This window comes from Thalassophryne amazonica, chromosome 2 (genome assembly GCF_902500255.1).
Source record: "Thalassophryne amazonica chromosome 2, fThaAma1.1, whole genome shotgun sequence".
Taxonomy (NCBI): Eukaryota; Metazoa; Chordata; class Actinopteri; order Batrachoidiformes; family Batrachoididae; genus Thalassophryne; species Thalassophryne amazonica.
This window is the reverse complement of record NC_047104.1, coordinates 50,221,460-50,241,936: the sequence shown is the minus strand read 5'-3', so window position 1 is coordinate 50,241,936 and position 20,477 is coordinate 50,221,460. Positions and strand designations below refer to the sequence as shown.

The 20,477-nt window shown below is 45.3% G+C and overlaps 1 protein-coding gene across 1 annotated transcript in view; it reads left to right on the top strand.

The window, feature by feature from the left end:
* The first annotated feature begins 1,684 nt into the window (after window positions 1-1,684).
* Window positions 1,685-20,477, top strand: part of wtip (WT1 interacting protein) — a 79,799-nt gene continuing 61,006 nt past the window's right edge. Inside the window, exon 1 of the mRNA XM_034185957.1 lies at window positions 1,685-3,695. Coding sequence (XP_034041848.1) covers window positions 2,252-3,695 — 1,444 coding nt within the window. The 5' untranslated portion in view covers window positions 1,685-2,251. The remainder of the gene's footprint in view (window positions 3,696-20,477) is intronic.

The following is a 20,477-nucleotide window of genomic DNA, read 5'->3' as shown; positions in this document are numbered from 1 at the left end:
CAGAATTGTTCACTTGGTGATGCAAGCATCAAATTTGGCATGAATGTTCTTCATAAATCAGTGTTTGAGAAAAAAGTGCTGGCCACTTGAAAATCCAATATGGCGGCCAGGTAGGGGTCAATGAAGAATTACACAGGGATCAAAATCTAAAAACGCTCCAATCATATTGAAAAGTATAACACATTATTTGTCTGATCATAAATATTCCAAAAAGGTATAGTTTGGACTATCTATGTCTGACTGTTATGGGGTAAAAACAGCAAGAATGGTGACAAAGGTCAGTTTCAGTTTGTATAGGGGTCAAAAGATAAAGTTGCATCAATTTTTGTAAAATGTGATGCAAATTATTGGTTGAGTTAATAGGGTTTTAAAAAGGAATAGTTTGCACCATGTGTCATGCTCAGTTGTCACGTTACAGGGTAACGTCTGTCATATGCCATAGAATCCAGTGGACGTTGACATTGTTTGACATTTACTTTGCATACCAAGCATTCAACACAGTCAAAACTATTCCATTTATTAATCCTATTAGTTCAACCAATAATTTGCACCACGTTTTACCAAAATTGGGGCAACTTTAACTTTTGACTCCTGTACAAAACTGAAATTGACCTTTGTCACCATTCTTGCTGTTTTTATCCCATAACTCCAGAACATTCAGTCATAGATAGTCCAAACTATACCTTTTTTGCAATCTTTGTGACCAGACACATAATGTGGTATAGCTTTCAATATGATTGGAGCATTTTTAGATTTTGACCCCTGTGCAATTCTTCATTGACTCCTACCTGGCCGCCAAATTGGATTTTCAAGTGGCCAGCACTTTTTCCTCAAACACTGATTTATGAAGAACATTCATGTCAAATCTGATGCTTGCATCACCAAGTGAAGGACTGTTTCAGTTATCTGCTGCACTAATAGTGCTGCCATCCTTAGTGAGCAGATCATTCATTAATTATGTGGAATTTAATGGTTTGAAGAGATTATTATCTATAACTAGTCAATGATAATTGACTTTTCCTGATTTATTCTCATCTTGTGTAACTTTCTCCCTTATGTTTAACCTGCTTTGTGTGTAAAAGTGTCACATTTAGATAAACTGTAATCATGTTGATTAGAAGAAAAGCAGGAAGAAATACAGTTATCCAATACTGATTAATAACTTTGAATGAAAAAGATGCTTCTGGCCATACTCCTTCCCTCTGTCCGTGTGTGTGTGTGTGTGGGGGGGTGCTCTGTGTTTCTTATGGAAAATGTGGATCTGCCACTGTGCACTGGCTGAATGGGCCTGTCTGATAGCAATATGAGCATGTGTGACATATGTTACAGAAGTCTAAAATGAGTTGTTTCAGACATCAATTTTGCTTATACTTTAATAGTTTCTACATGCACAGAAGTAGAACCTAGAGACTGAAAATGTTTAACTTGAAACCCCTGGAAAAGACAGATTAAATATAGGGCTTGCATAGTTTGAGCCCTTTAAATGTGAACAAACTTGAGTTTTGCAGCGCTGTGTCCTCCATACCACCTGTTCGCTAAAACGTGTTTCTGCTCCAAAAGGAGTCGGGCCAGGTGAAATGGGACTCTTGATATTTCAGCCTGTCTGGGATGAATGCGCACGTCCTCCTCTCTGTAAACTGCTCTCTTTTCAGAGCCTGCAGCCCCTTGCTGAGTTGGTCGCAATCATTGTTTCTCTGCAGCATTAACCACATTCCACAGAGGCGCAGCGCAACCCGTCTCCCTCCCCGCATTCCTCTTTGCGCAAACGAGTCCCCCGCGCAAAGCACATTTAACTCGATTTTTTTGCACACCTGCTGCCCTCGGATTTATATCACAAGCCATTCTGAGCCGGTATGCGTTTGTCCATCTTAATTTGATCTATCGTCGTGGGTCGGTGAGGGAAATTCAGAAGCAAAAAAAAAAAAAAAAAACAAACAAGGAGAAATTCCTCCGCGCAGCGCGCCATTGACTGTAAAGACCTTTCAACTTAACAAAAACTGAAGTTGACAAACGTATCCCTGTCGGCTGAAACTGTGAGAAAGAGTTTTTCCTCGGAGAAGAGCTTGAAGCAGGAGAAGACGATGCGGCGCACAGTGGAGAGTTCCGTTGGAGGTTTTTATTAAAAAAGAGAGAGAAAAGACGCGAAGGCTGCGAGCGGCGTTTTTTATTTTGATTTCCATGTGAAGCAAAGTCGCCGCTCCGCGCTGCTCGCTAGTTCGGAGCGCTTCTCCCCCCACAACTTGTCCGCGACATGGAGCACTACCAGGAGGATCTGGGACTCCGCGCCACCAAACTGATGGAGGATCTCTCTTTATACGACGCGTATCAAGACGGGATGTTCAGCGCGAGGAGAGACCTGGTGATTAACCCCGATTTGGAGCCCAAAAGTAAGCCGATGAACGGCACCTCCGTGCTCCAGCAGCAGCATCACACCGTGGAGAATTTCACGTCTGGGAATAAAGTGTACACGGCGGCTCCGGTGCGCCCGGTGAGCTGCACCCGGACGGTTCCCGTGGATTTCTGCGCCCCTCAGAGAGACGGCGAGGACGGCGGCTGCTGCACCAAATCCGAAGTGGCCCTGCCGTGCTACACGGGCGCTTCCGATAGGCACAGGAGGTACTCTCTGGAGGTGCAGGGCCACAGGTACAGCACCGGCTCCGCCTTCGACGGCGTGCCTCTCAACAAGCCGGTGCCGGCGCCCGGCAACAGGTGCAACAGCCTGTGCATAACCACGAGCCATGACGGGAGATACACCGCCACCAGCCCGCGGTCCAGCCTGGCGTCTTCACAGGAGCAGAGCAAGCACGCCAGCCCGAGATCGAGCATCAGCAGCCCGCGATCGAGCCTGGTGGTGCCGGGTCAGGACAGGTATACGAGCCCCAGGTCTAGTTTGGTCCACTGTGAGGGCAGCAGCGCGCCCAGTCCCAGATCCAGCTATGCAAGCACGGCGAGTGACACCAGCAAGCACTCCAGTCCGCGGGCCAGTCTCAACAGCTGCGACTGCTGCAGCAAACCCAGCAGCAACCGCACCAGCGGCATCAGCATGGGGTACGACCAGAGGCATGCCAGCCCGAGGTCGAGCACCGCCAGTCAGTACTCCTTCACTACTAGCCCCAGATCCAGCTACTCGGACTCGCGATACGGGCCCGTGGTCAACCACGACCTGGAAGGGGCGATTCTCCACGCGGCGCCGCTGGCCAGCCCACGATCGAGCATTTGCAGCCAGGACGGGAGCGCACGGCCCGGCACGACGGCTAACTGCGTGGCGAGTCCGCGCTCCAGCATCTCCAGCCACAGTTCCAGAAGCTCTCGCAGCTCCAGGGGGTCTATGAGCACCTACCCGGATCTGCAGCTGCCCTCGCCCAGGTCGTCTATGCTGGGGAGCAGCTTGCACGAGGACGCGCTGCTGCAGGAGTTTGGAGACTCCAACGGCGTCCAAAGTCGGATCCAACTCCAAGGGCCGTCGGCGGCGGCGGATCCACAGCAGCAGCAGTCATCCCAGACTGGAGGGTCTGCGGGTTCGCCGTCGTCATTTAATTACGGAGTGACATCCAAAACCGGTCAGAGGTTTAAACTGCCTTATCAGGTGACCCCGAGCCGGGAGAGCGGCCAGAGCCAGGCGGAGAGACGGCTGGAGGCACTGACGCTGGAGCTGGAAAAGGAGTTAGAGATGCACATGAAAAAAGAATACTTTGGTAGGTAATCCTGAAGCATGTTTGGAGTCTGTTTAAAGTTGTCCTAACAGCCTTTACGCGTGCGGTTTATGCCACGTGGGTTTGTGCTGTTGCAGAGTTTAAACAGTCAACATATCACAGACCTCACCTGATTTTTTTTATACTATTTTTTCCTTATGAAATGTTTGGTTAATTGGTGTGAAATAACTGCTTTGGGCCAGCATGCCCGCTCAGGTTCACTCTGAAGTGGCATGTCGATGCTGTTGCTGTGTGGGTGCATGGGTTAGAGCTCAGCCAACACCTGCCCCCTTCTAGAATGCCCCCAAAAAATAGTTGCATTCCAGAAACTAGAAGGGCACCCTGAGACCTCAGCCGATAGTCCAGGTGGTTCTGTGTCCACTTTTTATTGTTTTAAGGAAAACGTACTTGAAATTTTGGCCAGTCAGATGTCTAGTATACAGAAAGTTGAGCCATTTAATACATGGGATGTTATTATTTTTTATTATTTTAATCTTCATTCTGAAGACAATGTTATACAGTGTGTTAAAGAGTTTTATGTCCTCTCTGTACCCTTATTACATTTTCACCCCTCTTCATTTGTTTGTGAACAGCCTGTAACCCGCAATTTTGTCTGAGCACCCAAACACGGGAGAACATGTTAACTCCACACAGAAAAGAGCAGGTGGGAAGCAAACACAGGACTTTCTCACTTTGAGGCAACAGTGGCAACCACTAAGCCATTATACTATCCTGAGTTTCTTTTTGGTTGAGTTGGATCCCAGGGTCAAGAGGTTAGAGAGGTGGGCTTGTGACCAAAGGATGCTTGGGTTGAATCCCCATTAGGTTTCTTAGGCAAGGTTTTTAATCCCTACATTACTCCTGGTAAATGGACTGTGTTTATATAGCACTTTTCCATCTGCATCAGAAGCTCAAAGCACTTTACAATTATCCCTCACATTCACACAGACAGAGAGAATGGGTGAATGTGGAGCATCATAATAATAAATTTATTTATAAAGCACTTTAAATGAAGAAAAATCAACAAAGTGCTGAATGTAACTCCAGAACATTAAACAAAGGTCTCTATACCACCCACTAAAATCAAAGTTAAAACCACAGAACAAAGGTCCAACAAGCAAAAATAATTACGTTAAGGTGAAAACCATAAAACTGATGATGGGCAATAGAAAATAAACAAGTTTTAAGATTTGTCTTAAAATAATCAATGGAAGTTGTCTTTCTAATCCCAACAGGCTGGATATTCTGTTATAAACTGCTTTGAATACATGCATCAGATGGAAAAGCGTTATAAAAATGCAGTCCTTGGTGGAGGTAAAGAAGGCACAATGAATTTGTTTAGCCCCAAAGTCTTTCAACCCCCCCTTCTCCCACAGTAGGTTTGTCTTTTTTGATTGTGTAAAAGATATGTCAACATATAAGAAACACGTATGGATGAAACTTTCTGCAGAGTAGGTTGTAGAGTCAGGGAATAATTGATTCAACTTGGGTAGTGATCTTATCTGCGCTCAATATTTTTTTTACATTCATATTGTGCAAATTGTTTTTTACCTAATTCTTACTGTTAAAGCTACAGTATGTAGGATCTTGGGTGTTAATTAGCTTTACTTGAATGTAGCATTCATTGCCACCTGTTCATTCACCTGTTGCAACTACCTGCAACAACAAATTGTGTTTTATAATTTTTTAAATAAGTTTTTTCATGTATTTTCATATCTAGGGTTGGGTATCGAGAACCGGTTCTTTTCGGGTATTGTTAAGAAATGATTCGATCCACCGACATCAATAGCCTTTTTTCTTAACAACTGCCTTATCTGTCCTTCAGAGCGGGCCGTTGTTTTTGGAGGTGTTTGTCTGGAAAATGATCATGTCTCTACATTGATTACAGAACCCCTGCAGGGTCTGTAATCAACCGTTTCTGCAGCACGGCTCTTCTTTGAAGCTTGAAGCAATGAAGCATTGATCCGACTCGCTGCTTCATTGGTTCTTTGTTTTATTTTGCTTGATCTTAATTGTTCTCTGCTAAAACCCCAAAGAGCATGTGTCTGTGAGTAATATCAGGGGTCGAATTAGTACGTGCATGTGCTAGTTTGTGCACATATTATTCGAGTGGTACACGTAATTTTATACTGCACTAGCACTGGTGCAAGTAACTTTATCCAAGTTTTATCAACTACAACCCCTGGCAAAAATTATGGAATCACCGGCCTCGGAGGATGTTCATTCAGTTGTTTAATTTTGTAGAAAAGAAGCAGATCACAGACATGCCACAAAACTAAAGTCATTTCAAATGGCAACTTTCTGGCTTTAAGAAACACTATAAGAAATTAAGAAAAAAAATTGTGGCAGTCAGTAACGGTTACTTTTTAGACCAAGCAGAGGGAAAAAAATATGGACTCACTCAATTCTGAGGAATAAATTATGGAATCACCCTGTAAATTTTCATCCCCAAAACTAACACCTGCATCAAATCAGATCTGCTCGTTAGTCTGCATCTAAAAAGGAGTGATCACACTTTGGAGAGCTGTTGCACCAAGTGGACTGACATGAATCATGGCTCCAACACGAGAGATGTCAATTGAAACGAAGGAGAGGATTATCAAACTCTCAAAAGAGGGTAAATCATCATGCAATGTTGCAAAAGATGTTGGTTGTTCACAGTCAGCTGTGTCTAAACTCTGGACCAAATACAAACAACATGGGAAGGTTGTTAAAGGCAAACATACTGGTAGACCAAGGAAGACATCAAAGCGTCAAGACAGAAAACTTAAAGCAATATGTCTCAAAAATCGAAAATGCACAACAAAACAAATGAGGAACGAATGGGAGGAAACTGGAGTCAACGTCTGTGACCGAACTGTAAGAAACCGCCTAAAGGAAATGGGATTTACATACAGAAAAGCTAAACGAAAGCCATCATTAACTCCTAAACAGAAAAAAAATAAGGTTACAATGGGCTAAGGAAAAGCAATCGTGGACTGTGGATGACTGTAGAGCAAAAACTGTGAAAACATTCCTTGCAAAAAGACACATAGGGTCAATGTCATGGCCTGCAAATAGTCCGGATCTTAATCCAACTGAAAATCTTTGGTGGAAGTTGAAGAAAATGGTCCATGACAAGGCTCCAACCTGCAAAGCTGATCTGGCAACAGCAATCAGAGAAAGTTGGAGCCAGATTGATGAAGAGTACTGTTTGTCACTCATTAAGTCCATGCCTCAGAGACTGCAAGCTGTTATAAAAGCCAGAGGTGGTGCAACAAAATACTAGTGATGTGTTGGAGCGTTCTTTTGTTTTTCATGATTCCATAATTTTTTCCTCAGAATTGAGTGAGTCCATATTTTTTTTCCCTCTGCTTGGTCTAAAAAAGTAACCGTTACTGACTGCCACAATTTTTTTTCCTGATTTCATATAGAGTTTCTTAAAGCCAGAATGTTGCCATTTGAAATGACTTTAGTTTTGTGTCATGTCTGTGATCTGCTTTTTTTTACAAAATTAAACAACTGAATGAACATCCTCCGAGGACGGTGATTCCATAATTTTTGCCAGGGGTTGTATAAGCACCAGTAGAATGAACCAATAAAGGAATTAATAAAGAAAAAAACTATTTCCAGTGTGTTGTCTTCGTCTTGCCTGCGTTTTATGACTCTCACACACGGAGTGAGTTGCTGTGTTCTATTTGTGGTGGAAAGCTGACAAACATCGCCAGCAGCGCCGTCCCTGGATTCACAACATCCTCATGAGACGTTTCCAATTTGGAGAGGTTCATTATTTGCTGCAGGAGCTGCAGCAAATAACTGGAGCTGCAGGAGCTCCAGTTTGAGGAACTCCTGTCCCGTTCGCGTGCGCACATGTAAACAAAAAAAAGAAAAAAAATGGCTGCCGCTGCGGTTCCTCGCTCTCTCTCCCCTCAAACTCTGTCATCATTGTGTTATAAACCAGTCACCATTTGTTTTATTATACATCTGTGTAGTTAATAAATACAGAGAAAAGGGGAGAGGAAGAGTCTGACACATCAGAGGAGGAGTTTTAAGGTTGATATAAGATTGACTTTTGGTTGTGCAAGTAACTTTTTTTGGTGCAAGTAATTTTTTTGTTACTAGCACGAGTGCAAGTAGGTTAAAAAATGTATTTTGACCTCTCAGTATTTACCTTTTTATGTTAAACCGACCTGGTCTTCTGAAACAGTTGTAGATGTATTTTATAACTTAAAAACGGGACCGATGCTTACGCGTTAGCATGTCTATGGTGTTTTCAATGTTAAAGTTAGCATTAAACTGTTTGCATCTCAGCACGTTTGTGTACATTTGTTTTCTGTATAATAATTAATGGCTCAGTGTTTGTTGTAAGAGTCAAATGTATGACAAATTGTAAAATTTTTAAAATTTATTTTTGTTTATATATTAATAATAATAATAGCAACAACAACAATAATAGTAATAATAATAACTAATAATGCTACAATACAATTTTAGAGAAAGAGACAAAAAGAACCTGATTAAAAACACAACAGAAAATATAAAACCAGCTAACAATGAAACCCACGCAGTCACGGGGAGAACATGTAAACTCCACACAGAAAGTGTGAGAAGCGATCCCACAACTTTTTTGCTGTGAGGTGCTAGTGCTAACCACTAAGCCACTGTGCCACCAAAAACCTTGAAGGTTCCACAATTCTTTTTGTATGTGTAGACTCCCCTCTGCTTTAACCACCATTTTTTTGCTGAAACGTTTTATGTTTTAGACTGCTGTGACGTATGTCACTGAAGTCCATATTTGGACTCTTGCTTGCAGTGTTAGACACGCCCACTGAGCCGGTCTGTGAGAATGTAACACTTTGTTGGTGTTGTTGCATTTTGTAGCCACAAAATATATCTGTTGCTCAGTCACCTTGTGGTTGAAACGGTGAGTTCTTTGAGGAGTTGGTGGCCATAATAATGTTATTACTCCTTTAGCAGATGCATAAATTGTTTGAATGCACTTCGAGTTTTCCTCCTGATTGACATGAGTACATTTGATAACTGCAGTAATTGAAGTTGCATGAAGCACAAAGTGTGGTGGAAGGAAATGCTAAAATTATGTGTGTGTTTGTGTGTAATGACTTCACTTTTGAATCTTTCAGTGACTATTTCCAATTTTCCGGAGGGACGTTGCCAGTTGCGTTGCAGATGTGAGTGATGTTGCTGGTCGGTTTGTGCATGGGCAGAGCAATCATTTGCACAGTGCTCCATCGTGCGGCCTTGAGCCCTGTGTTGAGTCTTTGGGTGCAGCGTGGTTTTTGATTTGTGAAACATGTGCTCTGGGCGACAGTAGACTGTGGTTAGAGTTACAGTGAGGTTGTGTCTCTCATCAGGGCCACCCAGCTGAAAATGTGCACCTTCAGGGCATTTTAAAGGCAATTTGGAATGAAAGCACTTCCTCTTTGTTGCCTGACCTCCTCTTGGGTGGAAAAAAGCTCCACGTGGATCTGTACCTGATGTTTCAGAGTTGAACCCTGCAATATGGTTCTGCAGTTGGACTTTGAGACCAACTGTGTTTGTTTCAGCAAGCGTGGTGGTGACAGGAAGCCCGCTGAGGAAGCGGCTGCCTGTTTTTGAATTAGCAGCTTAACAAATGGCTGCATTTGGATGCCAGTGGTGTGTTTTATAGTTTCTGCACTTGCTCGGATAGACGCAAGGACAGTGGCTGAATTGTTCAGGGGAGGCAGGTGACAGAAGGATGGTCGATGACAAGAAGGAGACGCTGAAGGGAAGAGATATAGATGGAGGCAGGAAAGGGAGGGAGATCTTTCTCTCACCGAGCCCAATAGAGACAGCTCAGTTTCCGTAGTGACGGTGATGAAATTGATCACCGGGTCTTTTTTGGGGCCCCAGTGCTGCCTGCCCTGCCTGGCCCTTGTGTGGCCTCTGTTTGTTGTGGTGGCGATGGAGCTGTGAATTAACAGCTGGCCTGATACAGGCCTGCGATTCAAGCTGCAGAGTGAGGCCCACCCCGCCCACTCCACCCAGCCCCGACTCCCCCAAAAAGCCCTTCATTAACCAGCCAGTGGGGAGTCGGGCAGCACCAGACACTTGGCACACGATCTTGGCTGGCGGGCCAGACATAGTTGGTGGGGGTCAAGTCTGATCACCTGCCCAGAATTATAATGGCGGTAGTCATGCACGTCTGACACGCACAAATGCTGATTTTGTGCGCAGCAGCACACAGGCCTGCCCTGTCCTGCATTACAGCCTTCCCTCAAAGTAGGACGGCTAAGAAAAATTGCAGTTGACGTGTGCTGCAGTTTTTGTGTGGCACTTGTTTTCATTTAACTTAAATAAAATGCAGTCCGTAGAGTGAAGTGGGATTTTTAAGGTCCGTTTCTGTACTACCTCTGGATGTGTGAAATGTAGATGAGTGGTTTTATTCCATCCCAGCCAGCTTGTTCAGACGATAAATCAAAAACAATAAATGCTGCCATCTTATAATTCTCCATATTAAACAGAGTGCATAATGAGAATGGACCGATTAGTTCTTGTTGAACTTTGAGGCACCAGATCAGTTGAAAAAGCAACTTTTGTTTTTCCTATGTAATATCCCTTCGACATGTCTGCCACCTATTGGATAGTTTGTGAATGCTGAATGGATTATGGAAAATTATGAACATTTGCGATTCAACCATAGACTGTGTGTGTGTGTGTGTGTGTGTGTGTGTATACGAGGTCTGTGATGAAAAAAGCGGTCCTTTTTATTTTTTCCAAAAAATAAATGGATTTGATTCATATGTTTTTACGTCAGACATGCTTGAACCCTCATGCACATGCGTGAGTTTTATCACGCGTGTCGGTGACGTCATTCGCCTGTGGGCAGGCCTTGAGTGAGGAGTGCTCCACCCTGCCCGTCAGAATCTCTTTGTCTGAATAACCGCTGCGGACGGCGCGCGTTGCTTTATCAACATTTTTTCTGGACGTGTGAGGGATATCCGAGTGGACACTATTCGAGAAATTAAGCTGGTTTTCGGTGAAAAGTTTAATGGCTGATGAGAGATTATGGGGTGTTTCTGTCGCTGTAAGGACTTCCCACGGAGCGGGACGTCGCGCAGCACTTCCAGGCGCCGTCGTCGGCCTGTTTCGACCTGAAAACATTCTAATTTAAGGCTTAATTCACCCAGGACGTCGTGAGAGAACAGAGAAGATTCAGAAGAGGCCAGCATGAGGACTTTATGCGGACATTCCACTGTTTAAGGACATTTTGTAATGAAAGACGTGCGTGGAAACGACTCGGCGAATCTGTGTGCGCCGCGACAGGAAAAACACCTCCGTGTTGAAAACCATTTGTAAAATTCAGGTGGCTTTTGATGGCTTTCAACAAGTGAGTAACTGAGAAATTGTTTAACAGCTTGGGCATGTTCCAACTTGCCCGTTAAGGTTTTCAACACAGAGGTGTTTTTCCTGTCGCGACCCCCGTGGTCGGGTCCGGCCCGACATGCGACTCTGCCTGCACGTTCTTTCATTACAAAATGTCCATTAACAATGGAATGTCTGAATAAACTCCTCATGCCGACTTCTTCTGAAAGTTCTCTGTTCTCTGACGACTTACTGGGTCAACAGAGCCTGAAATGTGGAAGTTTTCAACTTGAAATGGCGAGACGCTGCCGCCTCGAAGCGCAGATCGCCGTCAGGCACCGTGGGCCGTCCTTAAAGCGACACTGCAGACCAAAATCTCTCATCAGCCGTTAAAATTTTTACCGAAAACCAGCTGAATTTATCGAATGGTGTCCACTCAGTTGTGCCTTACAGTTTTGAAAAAATTTTTATCAAACAAAGCAGCAGTCTCTGAGCCATTCCTAAACAATGAAAAAACGATGAGAGGGTGGGCCACTCCTCACTCAAAGACTGCCCACAGGCGAATGACGTAACCGACAGGCGTGAAAAACTCTCTCTCTCTCTCTCTCTCTCTATATATATATATATATATATATATATATATATATATATAGATATACACACACACACACACAACACCAATTCCAATGAAGTTGGGACGTTGTATAAAGTGTAAATAAAAACATAATACAGTGATTTGCAAATCCTCTTCAACCTATATTCAATTGAATACACCACAAAGACAAGATATTTAATGTTCAGACTGATAAACTTTATTGTTTTGTGCAAATATTTGCTTTGAAATGGATGCCTGCAACATGTTTCAAAACAGCTGGGACAGTGGTATATTTACCACTGTGTTACATCACCTTTCCTTCTAACGACACTCAATAAGCATTTCGGAATTGAGAACACTCATGATTGGGTATAAAAGGAGCATCTCCAAAACTCTCAGCCTTTCACAAGCAAAGATGGGATGAGGATCACCACTTTGTGAACAACTGCATGAAAAATAGTCCAACAGTTTAAGAACAATGTTTCTCAACATTCAGTTGCAAGGAATTTAGGGATTCCATCATCTACAGTCCATAATATAATCAGAAAATTCAGAGAATCTGGAGAACTTTCTACACGTAAGCGACAAGGCCGAACACCAACATTGAATGCCCGTGGCCTTCGATCCCTCAGGTGGCACTGCATTAAAAACCAAGATCATTGTATAAAGGATCTTATCGCGTGGGCTCAGGAACACTTCAGAACACCATTGTCAACACAGTTTGACGCTACATCTACAAGTGCAAGTTAAAACTCTACCATGCAAAGCAAAAGCCATACATCAACAACATCCAGAAATGCCACTGCCTTCTCTGGGCTCGAGCTCATTTGAAATGGACAAACACAAAATGGAAAAGTGTGCTGTGGTCTGATGAGTCCACATTTTAGATTGTTTTTGGAAATCATGGACGTCATGTCCTCCGTAAAAAAGAGGAAAAAGACCATCCAGATTGTTACCAGCGCAAAGTTCAAAAGCCCGCATCTGTGATGGTATGGGGGTGTGTTATAGTGCCCACGATATGGGCAACTTACACATCTGTGATGGCACCATTAATGCTAAAAGGTACATCCAGGTTTTGGAGCAACACATGCTGCCATCCAAGCAACATCTTTTTCAGGGACGTCCCTGCTTCGTAGTAAAAGAGTGCAGGTACTAGACTGGCCTGCCTGCAGTCCAGACCTGTCGCCCATTGAAAATGTGTGGCACATTATGAAAATACGACAACAGAGACCCCGGATTGTTGAACAACTGAAGTCATACATCGAGCAAGAATGGGAAAGAATTCCACCTACAAAGCTTCAGCAGTTAGTGTCCTCAGTTCCCAAACACTTATTGAGTGTTATTAGAAGGAAAAGTTATGTAACACAGTGTTAAACATACCACTGTCCCAGCTTTTTTGAAACATGTTGCAGGCATCCATTTCAAAATGAGCAAATATTTGCACAAAAGCAATAAAGTTTATCAGTTTGAACATTAAATATACGAGTATTGTCTTTGTGGTGTATTCAGTTGAATATAGGTTGAAGAGGATTTGCAAATCATTGTATTCTGTTTTTATTTACATTTTACGCAATGTCCCAACTTCATTGGAATTGGGGTTGTACACACACACACCACACACCTGATAATACACACAGACCTGATCATCCGCTAATCACGTCATCACAGACCTGAATAATGAAATGCTGGGATGATTTAAACTTTTAAAGCGCCAGTCGACCATGATCAGGTGAGATCTGAATGAAGTGCTATGTGATCTGTTGGCGTGGTGATCACCGTCAGGCAGGGCACTTTAAATGTTTGTCATCTGATGATCACACCACAGCGATGGTGCTTAAAAAGTTTAAATCATCACAGCCCTTATGTCCAGCATGTGTGGGACGTGTGAGTCACACGCTGATACTCGTTGAAAATTTTCAGCATGCCCAAAATGTTTTGAGGTGCTCAGCTTATCAGGACGTATTTCAGCGTGTTTCACCGAGCTTCAACGTGCTTGAACCTGCTCTTAACTTATAAAAAACACCCTTAACTTATTGGACTTATGCCAGCGTTTTTAAATACGGTTGGTATACGCTGGCTAAATCGTCAAGGTGTGACAGGGCCTTAAAATAATAAAATAACCTTGGTTTGGGTGTTTTATTAAATTATATTTTTGGGGGAATAGGTGATGAGTAGGATGGGTATGGGTATTAAAAATTACGAAATCGTTGATTAACTGGACCTAACATTATCACAATACCGATATCTGCTAAAGTGTTAACAGCACGAACATACAGATTTAATTAACACAAAAATTTCATTTGATGGAAATATTGGAGCACAGACTTCTTTGATGATCCAGTAGGACAATTAGCTGCACATCAAGCATATATAATTACAGGTATTTGTAAAATAAATACTCAGAAAGGACAGACACGGTCCTCCACAACAACTAGTAACCACAGCTAGCGGCCTATGACTGGAACTCTGCACACACTAGCTGTTACTCAAAGAAGGAACCACACTCCTAGTAATTGTGCATAATTTTATGGCTTAAAATATCTTACACTAATGAGTTATCCAGTGGCTTCACATATCAAAATATAATGAACTCTCCACAGGCACAATTTCATCTGAGATTCACGAGGGACAATTTCTAGTTTGCTGGAAGAATTGTTGTAACAATTGTAGTCATTTGTGTGGGAATCTGTGGTACGATATCTTGTTACCAAGCACCTTATCCTTCCCAGATGAGTTGTTGCAAAATGGAACATCACAAAAACTACCTGTATGTACCACTTATTTCTATTTCAGACCAGTTAATGTGGGTCAAGCGCGAGTGCGCAAAAAAAGGGTACCTTCTGTGCCTGCCATCACTGCCGGTTCCACACTGATTTAAGACCCCCTCCGAGCCCCCCCCCCCCCCCCCACACACACAAAGCCCACAAAATTTTACACAAACCGACATTTTTTAAAATTATTTTATTATTAATATTTTAGAAGTGCCCCTGAAATTGCAATTGAAATTGGCATCAAAAGATGGCAGGCTACAATATTAGTCTAAAACAAAACATCCTTGAATTGCAAATTTGATTAACATACCCTACATGCTAAATGTCTGTCATTAAATGCTTTATTAATCTGTCTTTCAGGGAGGAACAATTAGCTTTTTTATTAAGGTGCATATTTGTCTCAACATTGAGCTAAATATTTAGCTTGGTGTTTGTGCATACGAGGTCTGTTAGAAAAGTATCCAACCTTTTTATTTTTTTCAAAAACCTGATGGATTTGAATCACGTGTGCTTGCATTAGCCAACCTTGAACCTTCGTGCGCATGCGTGAATTTTTTCACGCCTGTCGATTGCATAATTTGCTTGTAAGCAGTCTTTGTGTGAGGATGGGTGTAGTCTCTCATCGGATTTTCTTTGCAAGGAAAATGGCGGAACAACTGGAGCAGTGTGACTGCATCAAATTTTGCCAGGAACTGGGCGACAGCCCGGTGGAAACCATTCGGATTATTCAGACGGCTTTTGGTGACGATCCTCTGGGCATCACACAGATTAAGGAGCAGTACAACCAGTTTAAAGACAGCCGCACAACGGTGGAGAGCGTGCCGCGCTCAGTCGGCCATCAACATGCTGAAATGACCAGATCATTTCCAAAGTGAATGCTGTGGTGATGCGGGACCATCGTGTGACTATCCGAGAAATTGCGGAAGAGGTGGACATCAGCACTTTTTCGGCACTTTCCACTGTGACAGAAGATTTGGCCATGAAAAGAGTTGCAGCGAAATTTATGCCGATGGCTTCGGCACAAAGCTGCTGACGGAGCAAAAGCGCCTCTATGTTGAAGTCTCACAGGACATGCTGTGACATGCCCACCTCTTCCACAATTTCTCGGATAGTCACACAACTGAAAAGCCACCGAAAGCCGTCTGAATTTTCCGAATGGTGGAAGAGGTGGGCATCATTTTTTGGAGTCCAGCATGTCCTGTGAGAATTCAACACTGTGCCGCTTTTGCTCCGTCAGTAGCTTCGTGCCGAAGCCATCGGCATGAATTTTGCTGCAACTCTTTTCATGGCCAAATCTTCTGTCACAGTGGAATGTGCCGAAAAAGTGCTGATGTCCACCTCTTGATCATAGTCACACAATGGTGTGACTATGATCAACTTCATTGTTTTTGTGCAAATATTTGCTCATTTTGAAATGGATGCCTGCAGCACGTTCCAGAAATGCTGGGAAAGTGGTATCTTTACCACTGTGTTACATCACCTTTCCTTCTAACAACACTCAATAAGCATTTGGGAACTGAGGACACTAATTGTGAGTGTCATGATTGGGTATAAAAGGAGCATCCCCAAAAGGCTCAGCCATTCACAAGCAAAGATGGGGTGAGGATCACCACTTTGTGAACAGTGGTATGAAAAAAATCATCCAATAGTTTAAGAACAATGTTTCTCAACATTCATTTGCAAGGAATTTAGGGATTCCATCATCTACAGTCCATAATATAATCAGATGATTCAGAGAATCTGGAGAACTTTCAATACATGTAAGCAGCAAGGCCAAAAACCAACATTGAATGCCCGTGAGCTTCGATCCCTCAGGCACTGCATTAAAAACTGACATCATTGTGTAAAGGATCTTACCATGTGGGCTCAGGAACACGTCAGAAAACCATTGTCAGTTAACACAGTTCATCGCTACATCTACAAGTGCAAGTTAAAACTCTACCATGCAAAGCGAAAGCCATACATCAACAACATCCAGAAACGCCACTGCCTTCTCTGGGCCTGAGCTCATATTGAAATGGACAGATGCAAAGTGAAAAAGTGTGCTGTGGTCTGATGAGTCCACATTTGAAACTATTTTTTTGGAAATCATGGATGTCGTGTCCTCCGGACAAAAGAGGAAAAAGACTATCCAGATTGTTACCAGCGCAAAGTTCAAAAGCCAGCATCTGTGATGGTATGGGGGTGTGTTAGTGCCCATGGCATGGGCAACTTACACATCAGTGATGACACCATCAATGCTGAAAGGTGCATCCAGGTTTTGGAGCAACACATGCTGCCATCCAAGCAACGCTTTTTTCAGGGACGTCCCTGCTTATTTCAGCAAGACAATGCAGACATTCTGCACATGTTACAACAGTGTGACACTCTATGGTAAATCTGTATGGAGTAAACAGTTCTCAAAAACTGAGTCACTGTGCAAGTAGGAGAAGAGTGAGAAAAGCCACTAAGACACCCAGGCAACCAAGAAGAAGCACCTCAGACGACGATGCATTGGTGTTGTGTGGGCCGCTGAAGAGGAGGTACTGCTGGCCCACCACCTCCAGATGGCGCCCTGCTTGAAATGCGGGCTTCAAGCACGAGAGGGCGTCATAGCAACCGGGAGTGACAGCTGTCACTCGTCATCAGCACCAGCTGTCACTCATCCACATCACCACCACCTTAAAGGCTGGACTGCAACTCCACCTCCCCGCCGAGAAATCAGCTACCTTGGAGGTAATTTCTCTGCTACACTTAACTCTGACTTAGAGTCTGAACTTCTTTGCAGCCGTTTTCCTGTGGTGTGCCTTATCTGAGGGATTGGCGTTTGGTGTGATCAGCGATGGCTTCGCTTCACACCCCAACCAGATAAGTGGTTAGACAGGAGCTGCACGAGTGTGTGACTGGAGGTGGAGGTGCTCCCTCCCAAAAGAACACAGACTGTGGGATTACTGAGTGTGCGTACTCACACTCACCTGTGCTGTTTCTGTTCTCTGCCAGCAGTGCCAGGTCTGACAGCTGGAGACGGTGACCACCTGGGGACTCAGGACTTGGCGGCTCCTGTGTTCTTCAGATCCGTTGGCGGTGAGGGCCGTGTGGGATCCGGCTCGGTTCTGGACGGGCATCTCCTATCCTCAAGCCTGCCCACATGTCACCCAACGTGTAATTGACTGTAGTTCCAAACTTGTTGTTGTCTGTATTCCGTTGTGCACAATTTACAACATTAAATTGTTACTGTTTGGCTTATCCATTGCCCATTCTTTTACGCCCCCTGTTGTGGGTCCGTGTTCCTACACTTTCACAACAGGATTTCTCGGCCAGCATCATGGATCCTGAGGGGCGTCAACCATCGCTTGAACAGCCAATGGAAGAGCGAGGTGTACAGGCTCCAGCAGGAGGCGTGTTAGGTGAGCTGCAGCACATCTTAACCGCTTTTACTGCTCGGTTGGACTTGGTTACCGAGCAGAGCATTGTTCTCAATCGAAGGATGGAGGCTCTCACCGCCCAGGTGGAAGCGCATGCTCAGGGCGCTACTGCAGCACCTCCTCCTGCTGACCGAATGCCAGAGACAGACATTCCACTGATCGTTCAACGAACCCCCCCACCTTCCCCTGAAGCATACATAAGCCCTCCGGAGCCGTACGGAGGCTCTGTGGAGACGTGCGCGGACTTCTTGATGCAGTGCTCGCTCGTCTTTTCACAGCGTCCCGTCATGTACGCGTCAGACGCTAGCTGGGTGGCTTACGTTATAAATTTGCTTCGAGGAGAGGCATGCGCCTGGGCTACGGCGCTCTGGGAGCAGAATTCACGGCTCCTAACGACATATACTGGGTTTGTGAGGGAGTTCCGACAGGTGTTCAACCACCCTCATAGAGGCGAGACCGCTTCAAGCGTGCTGCTGTCGATAAGACAGGGGTGTCGGAGCTCAGCGAAGTATGCAGTCGACTTCCGCAGCGCGGGCCGGCTGGAATGCTGTTGTGCTCCGTGCCGCCTTTGTAAACGGACTGTCCCTGGTCCTTAAGGAGCACCTGGTGGCGAAGGACGAGCCGCGGGATTTAGACGGGCTTATCGACCTGGTTATATGGTTAGACAACCGATTAACAGAACACCAACGGGAGCGAGACGAAGGGCGTGGTCAGGCACAAGCCGTCCCTCTTCCTCCCGGGTCCGAAAGGGAGCCGACTTCCCCACGCTCCACAGCCAGGGCACTCCACGTGACGACAGCTCCCCCTGCTGACGTTGCTATGGAAATGAGCAGGGCCAAAAGGCGATCAGATCAGAGACAAAGGAGGCTGATCCGTGGGGAGTGTTTTCTCTGCAGCTCAACCGAGCACACACAGAAAGAATGCCCCAAATGGTCAAAACAGCAGCACTCGTCTTTAGAGACTGGGCTAAGGGTGGGTCACAAGACCCACGCGGGAAGACCCCGAAAATCTGCACGTATCCCAGTCACGATCCTGAGTAGGGATCTAACCCTTCACGCTCCAGCACTGGTGGACACGGGGTCGGAGGGGAATCTGCTGGATAGCAGATGGGCAAAGGAGGTTGGGCTCCCTCTAGTGGCCTTACCGTCACCATTGTTGGTGCGGGCACTAGATGGCACCCTTCTTCCACTAATCACACACCAGACACAGCCAGTGACATTGGTTGCGTCTGGAAATCACAGGGAGGAGATTGTGTTTTATGTAACACCTTCTACCTCCCGAGTGATTTTGGGTTTTCCATGGGTGTTAAAACACAATCCCCAGATTGATTGGCCGTCTGGGGTTGTGGTTCAGTGGAGCGAAACCTGCCACCGGGAGTGTTTAGGATCCTCGGTTCCACCCGGTGTGACAGCTAAGGAGGAGGTTTTAGTTCCCCCCAATCTGGCGGCGGTGCCAGCCGAGTACCATGACCTTGCTGACGTCTTCAGCAAGGATCTGGCACTCACGCTGCCCCCGCACCGTCCGTACGATTGTGCCATTGATTTGATACCGGGCACTGAGTACCCGTCCAGCAGGTTGTACAACCTCTCACGTCCGGAACGCGAATCAATGGAGACCTACATCTGGGACTCGTTAGCTGCCGGGTTGATCCAGAACTCCACCTCCCCGGTGGGTGCTGGTTTCTTTTTTGTGGGCAAGAAGGACGGCGGACTCCGTCCATGCATTGATTACAGAGGGCTGAACGAGATCACGGTTCGTAACCGATACCCGTTACCTCTGTTGGATTCAGTGTTCACGCCCTTGCATGGAGCACAAATTTTCACAAAATTGGATCTTAGGAATGCTTATCACCTGGTTCGGATCCGGGAGGGAGACGAGTGGAAGACGGCATTTAACACCCTGTTAGGTCACTTTGAGTACCTGGTCATGCCGTTCGGCCTCACCAATGCGCCCGCGACGTTCCAAGCGTTGGTTAATGACGTCTTGCGGGACTTCCTGCATCGGTTTGTCTTCGTATATCTAGACGATATACTCATCTTTTCTCCGGATCCTGAAACCCATGTCAAGCATGTACGTCAGGTCCTACAGCGGTTGTTGGAGAACCGGCTGTTTGTGAAGGGCGAGAAGTGCGAGTTCTACCGCACTTCTTTGTCCTTCCTGGGGTTCATAATCTCCTCCAACTCCGTCTTGCGGCGGTGAGAGATTGGCCCCAACCAACAAACCGTAGGAAACTGCAACAGTTCCTCGGTTTTGCAAATTTCTGCCAGAGGTTCATCAAGGGCTACAGTCAGGTAGTTAGCCCCCTGACAGCCCTGACCTCCACAAAAGTCCCCTTCACCTGGTCGGATCGGTGCGAAGCCGCGTTTAGGGAGTTGAAACGCCGGTTCTCGACTGCACCAGTTCTGGTGCAGCCCGATCCCAATCGCCAGTTTATAGTTGAAGTGGACGCCTCTGACTCAGGGATAGGAGCCCTGCTATCCCAGAGCGGGGAGTCCGACAAGGTTCTCCATCCATGTGCCTACTTTTCCCGCAGGTTGACCCCGGCTGAAAGGAACTATGACGTCGGCAATCGGGAACTTCTTGCGGTGAAGGAGGCTCTTGAGGAGTGGAGACACCTGTTGGAGGGAGCATCGGTACCATTTACGGTTTTCATGGACCATCGGAACCTGGAGTACATTCGGACCACCAGGCG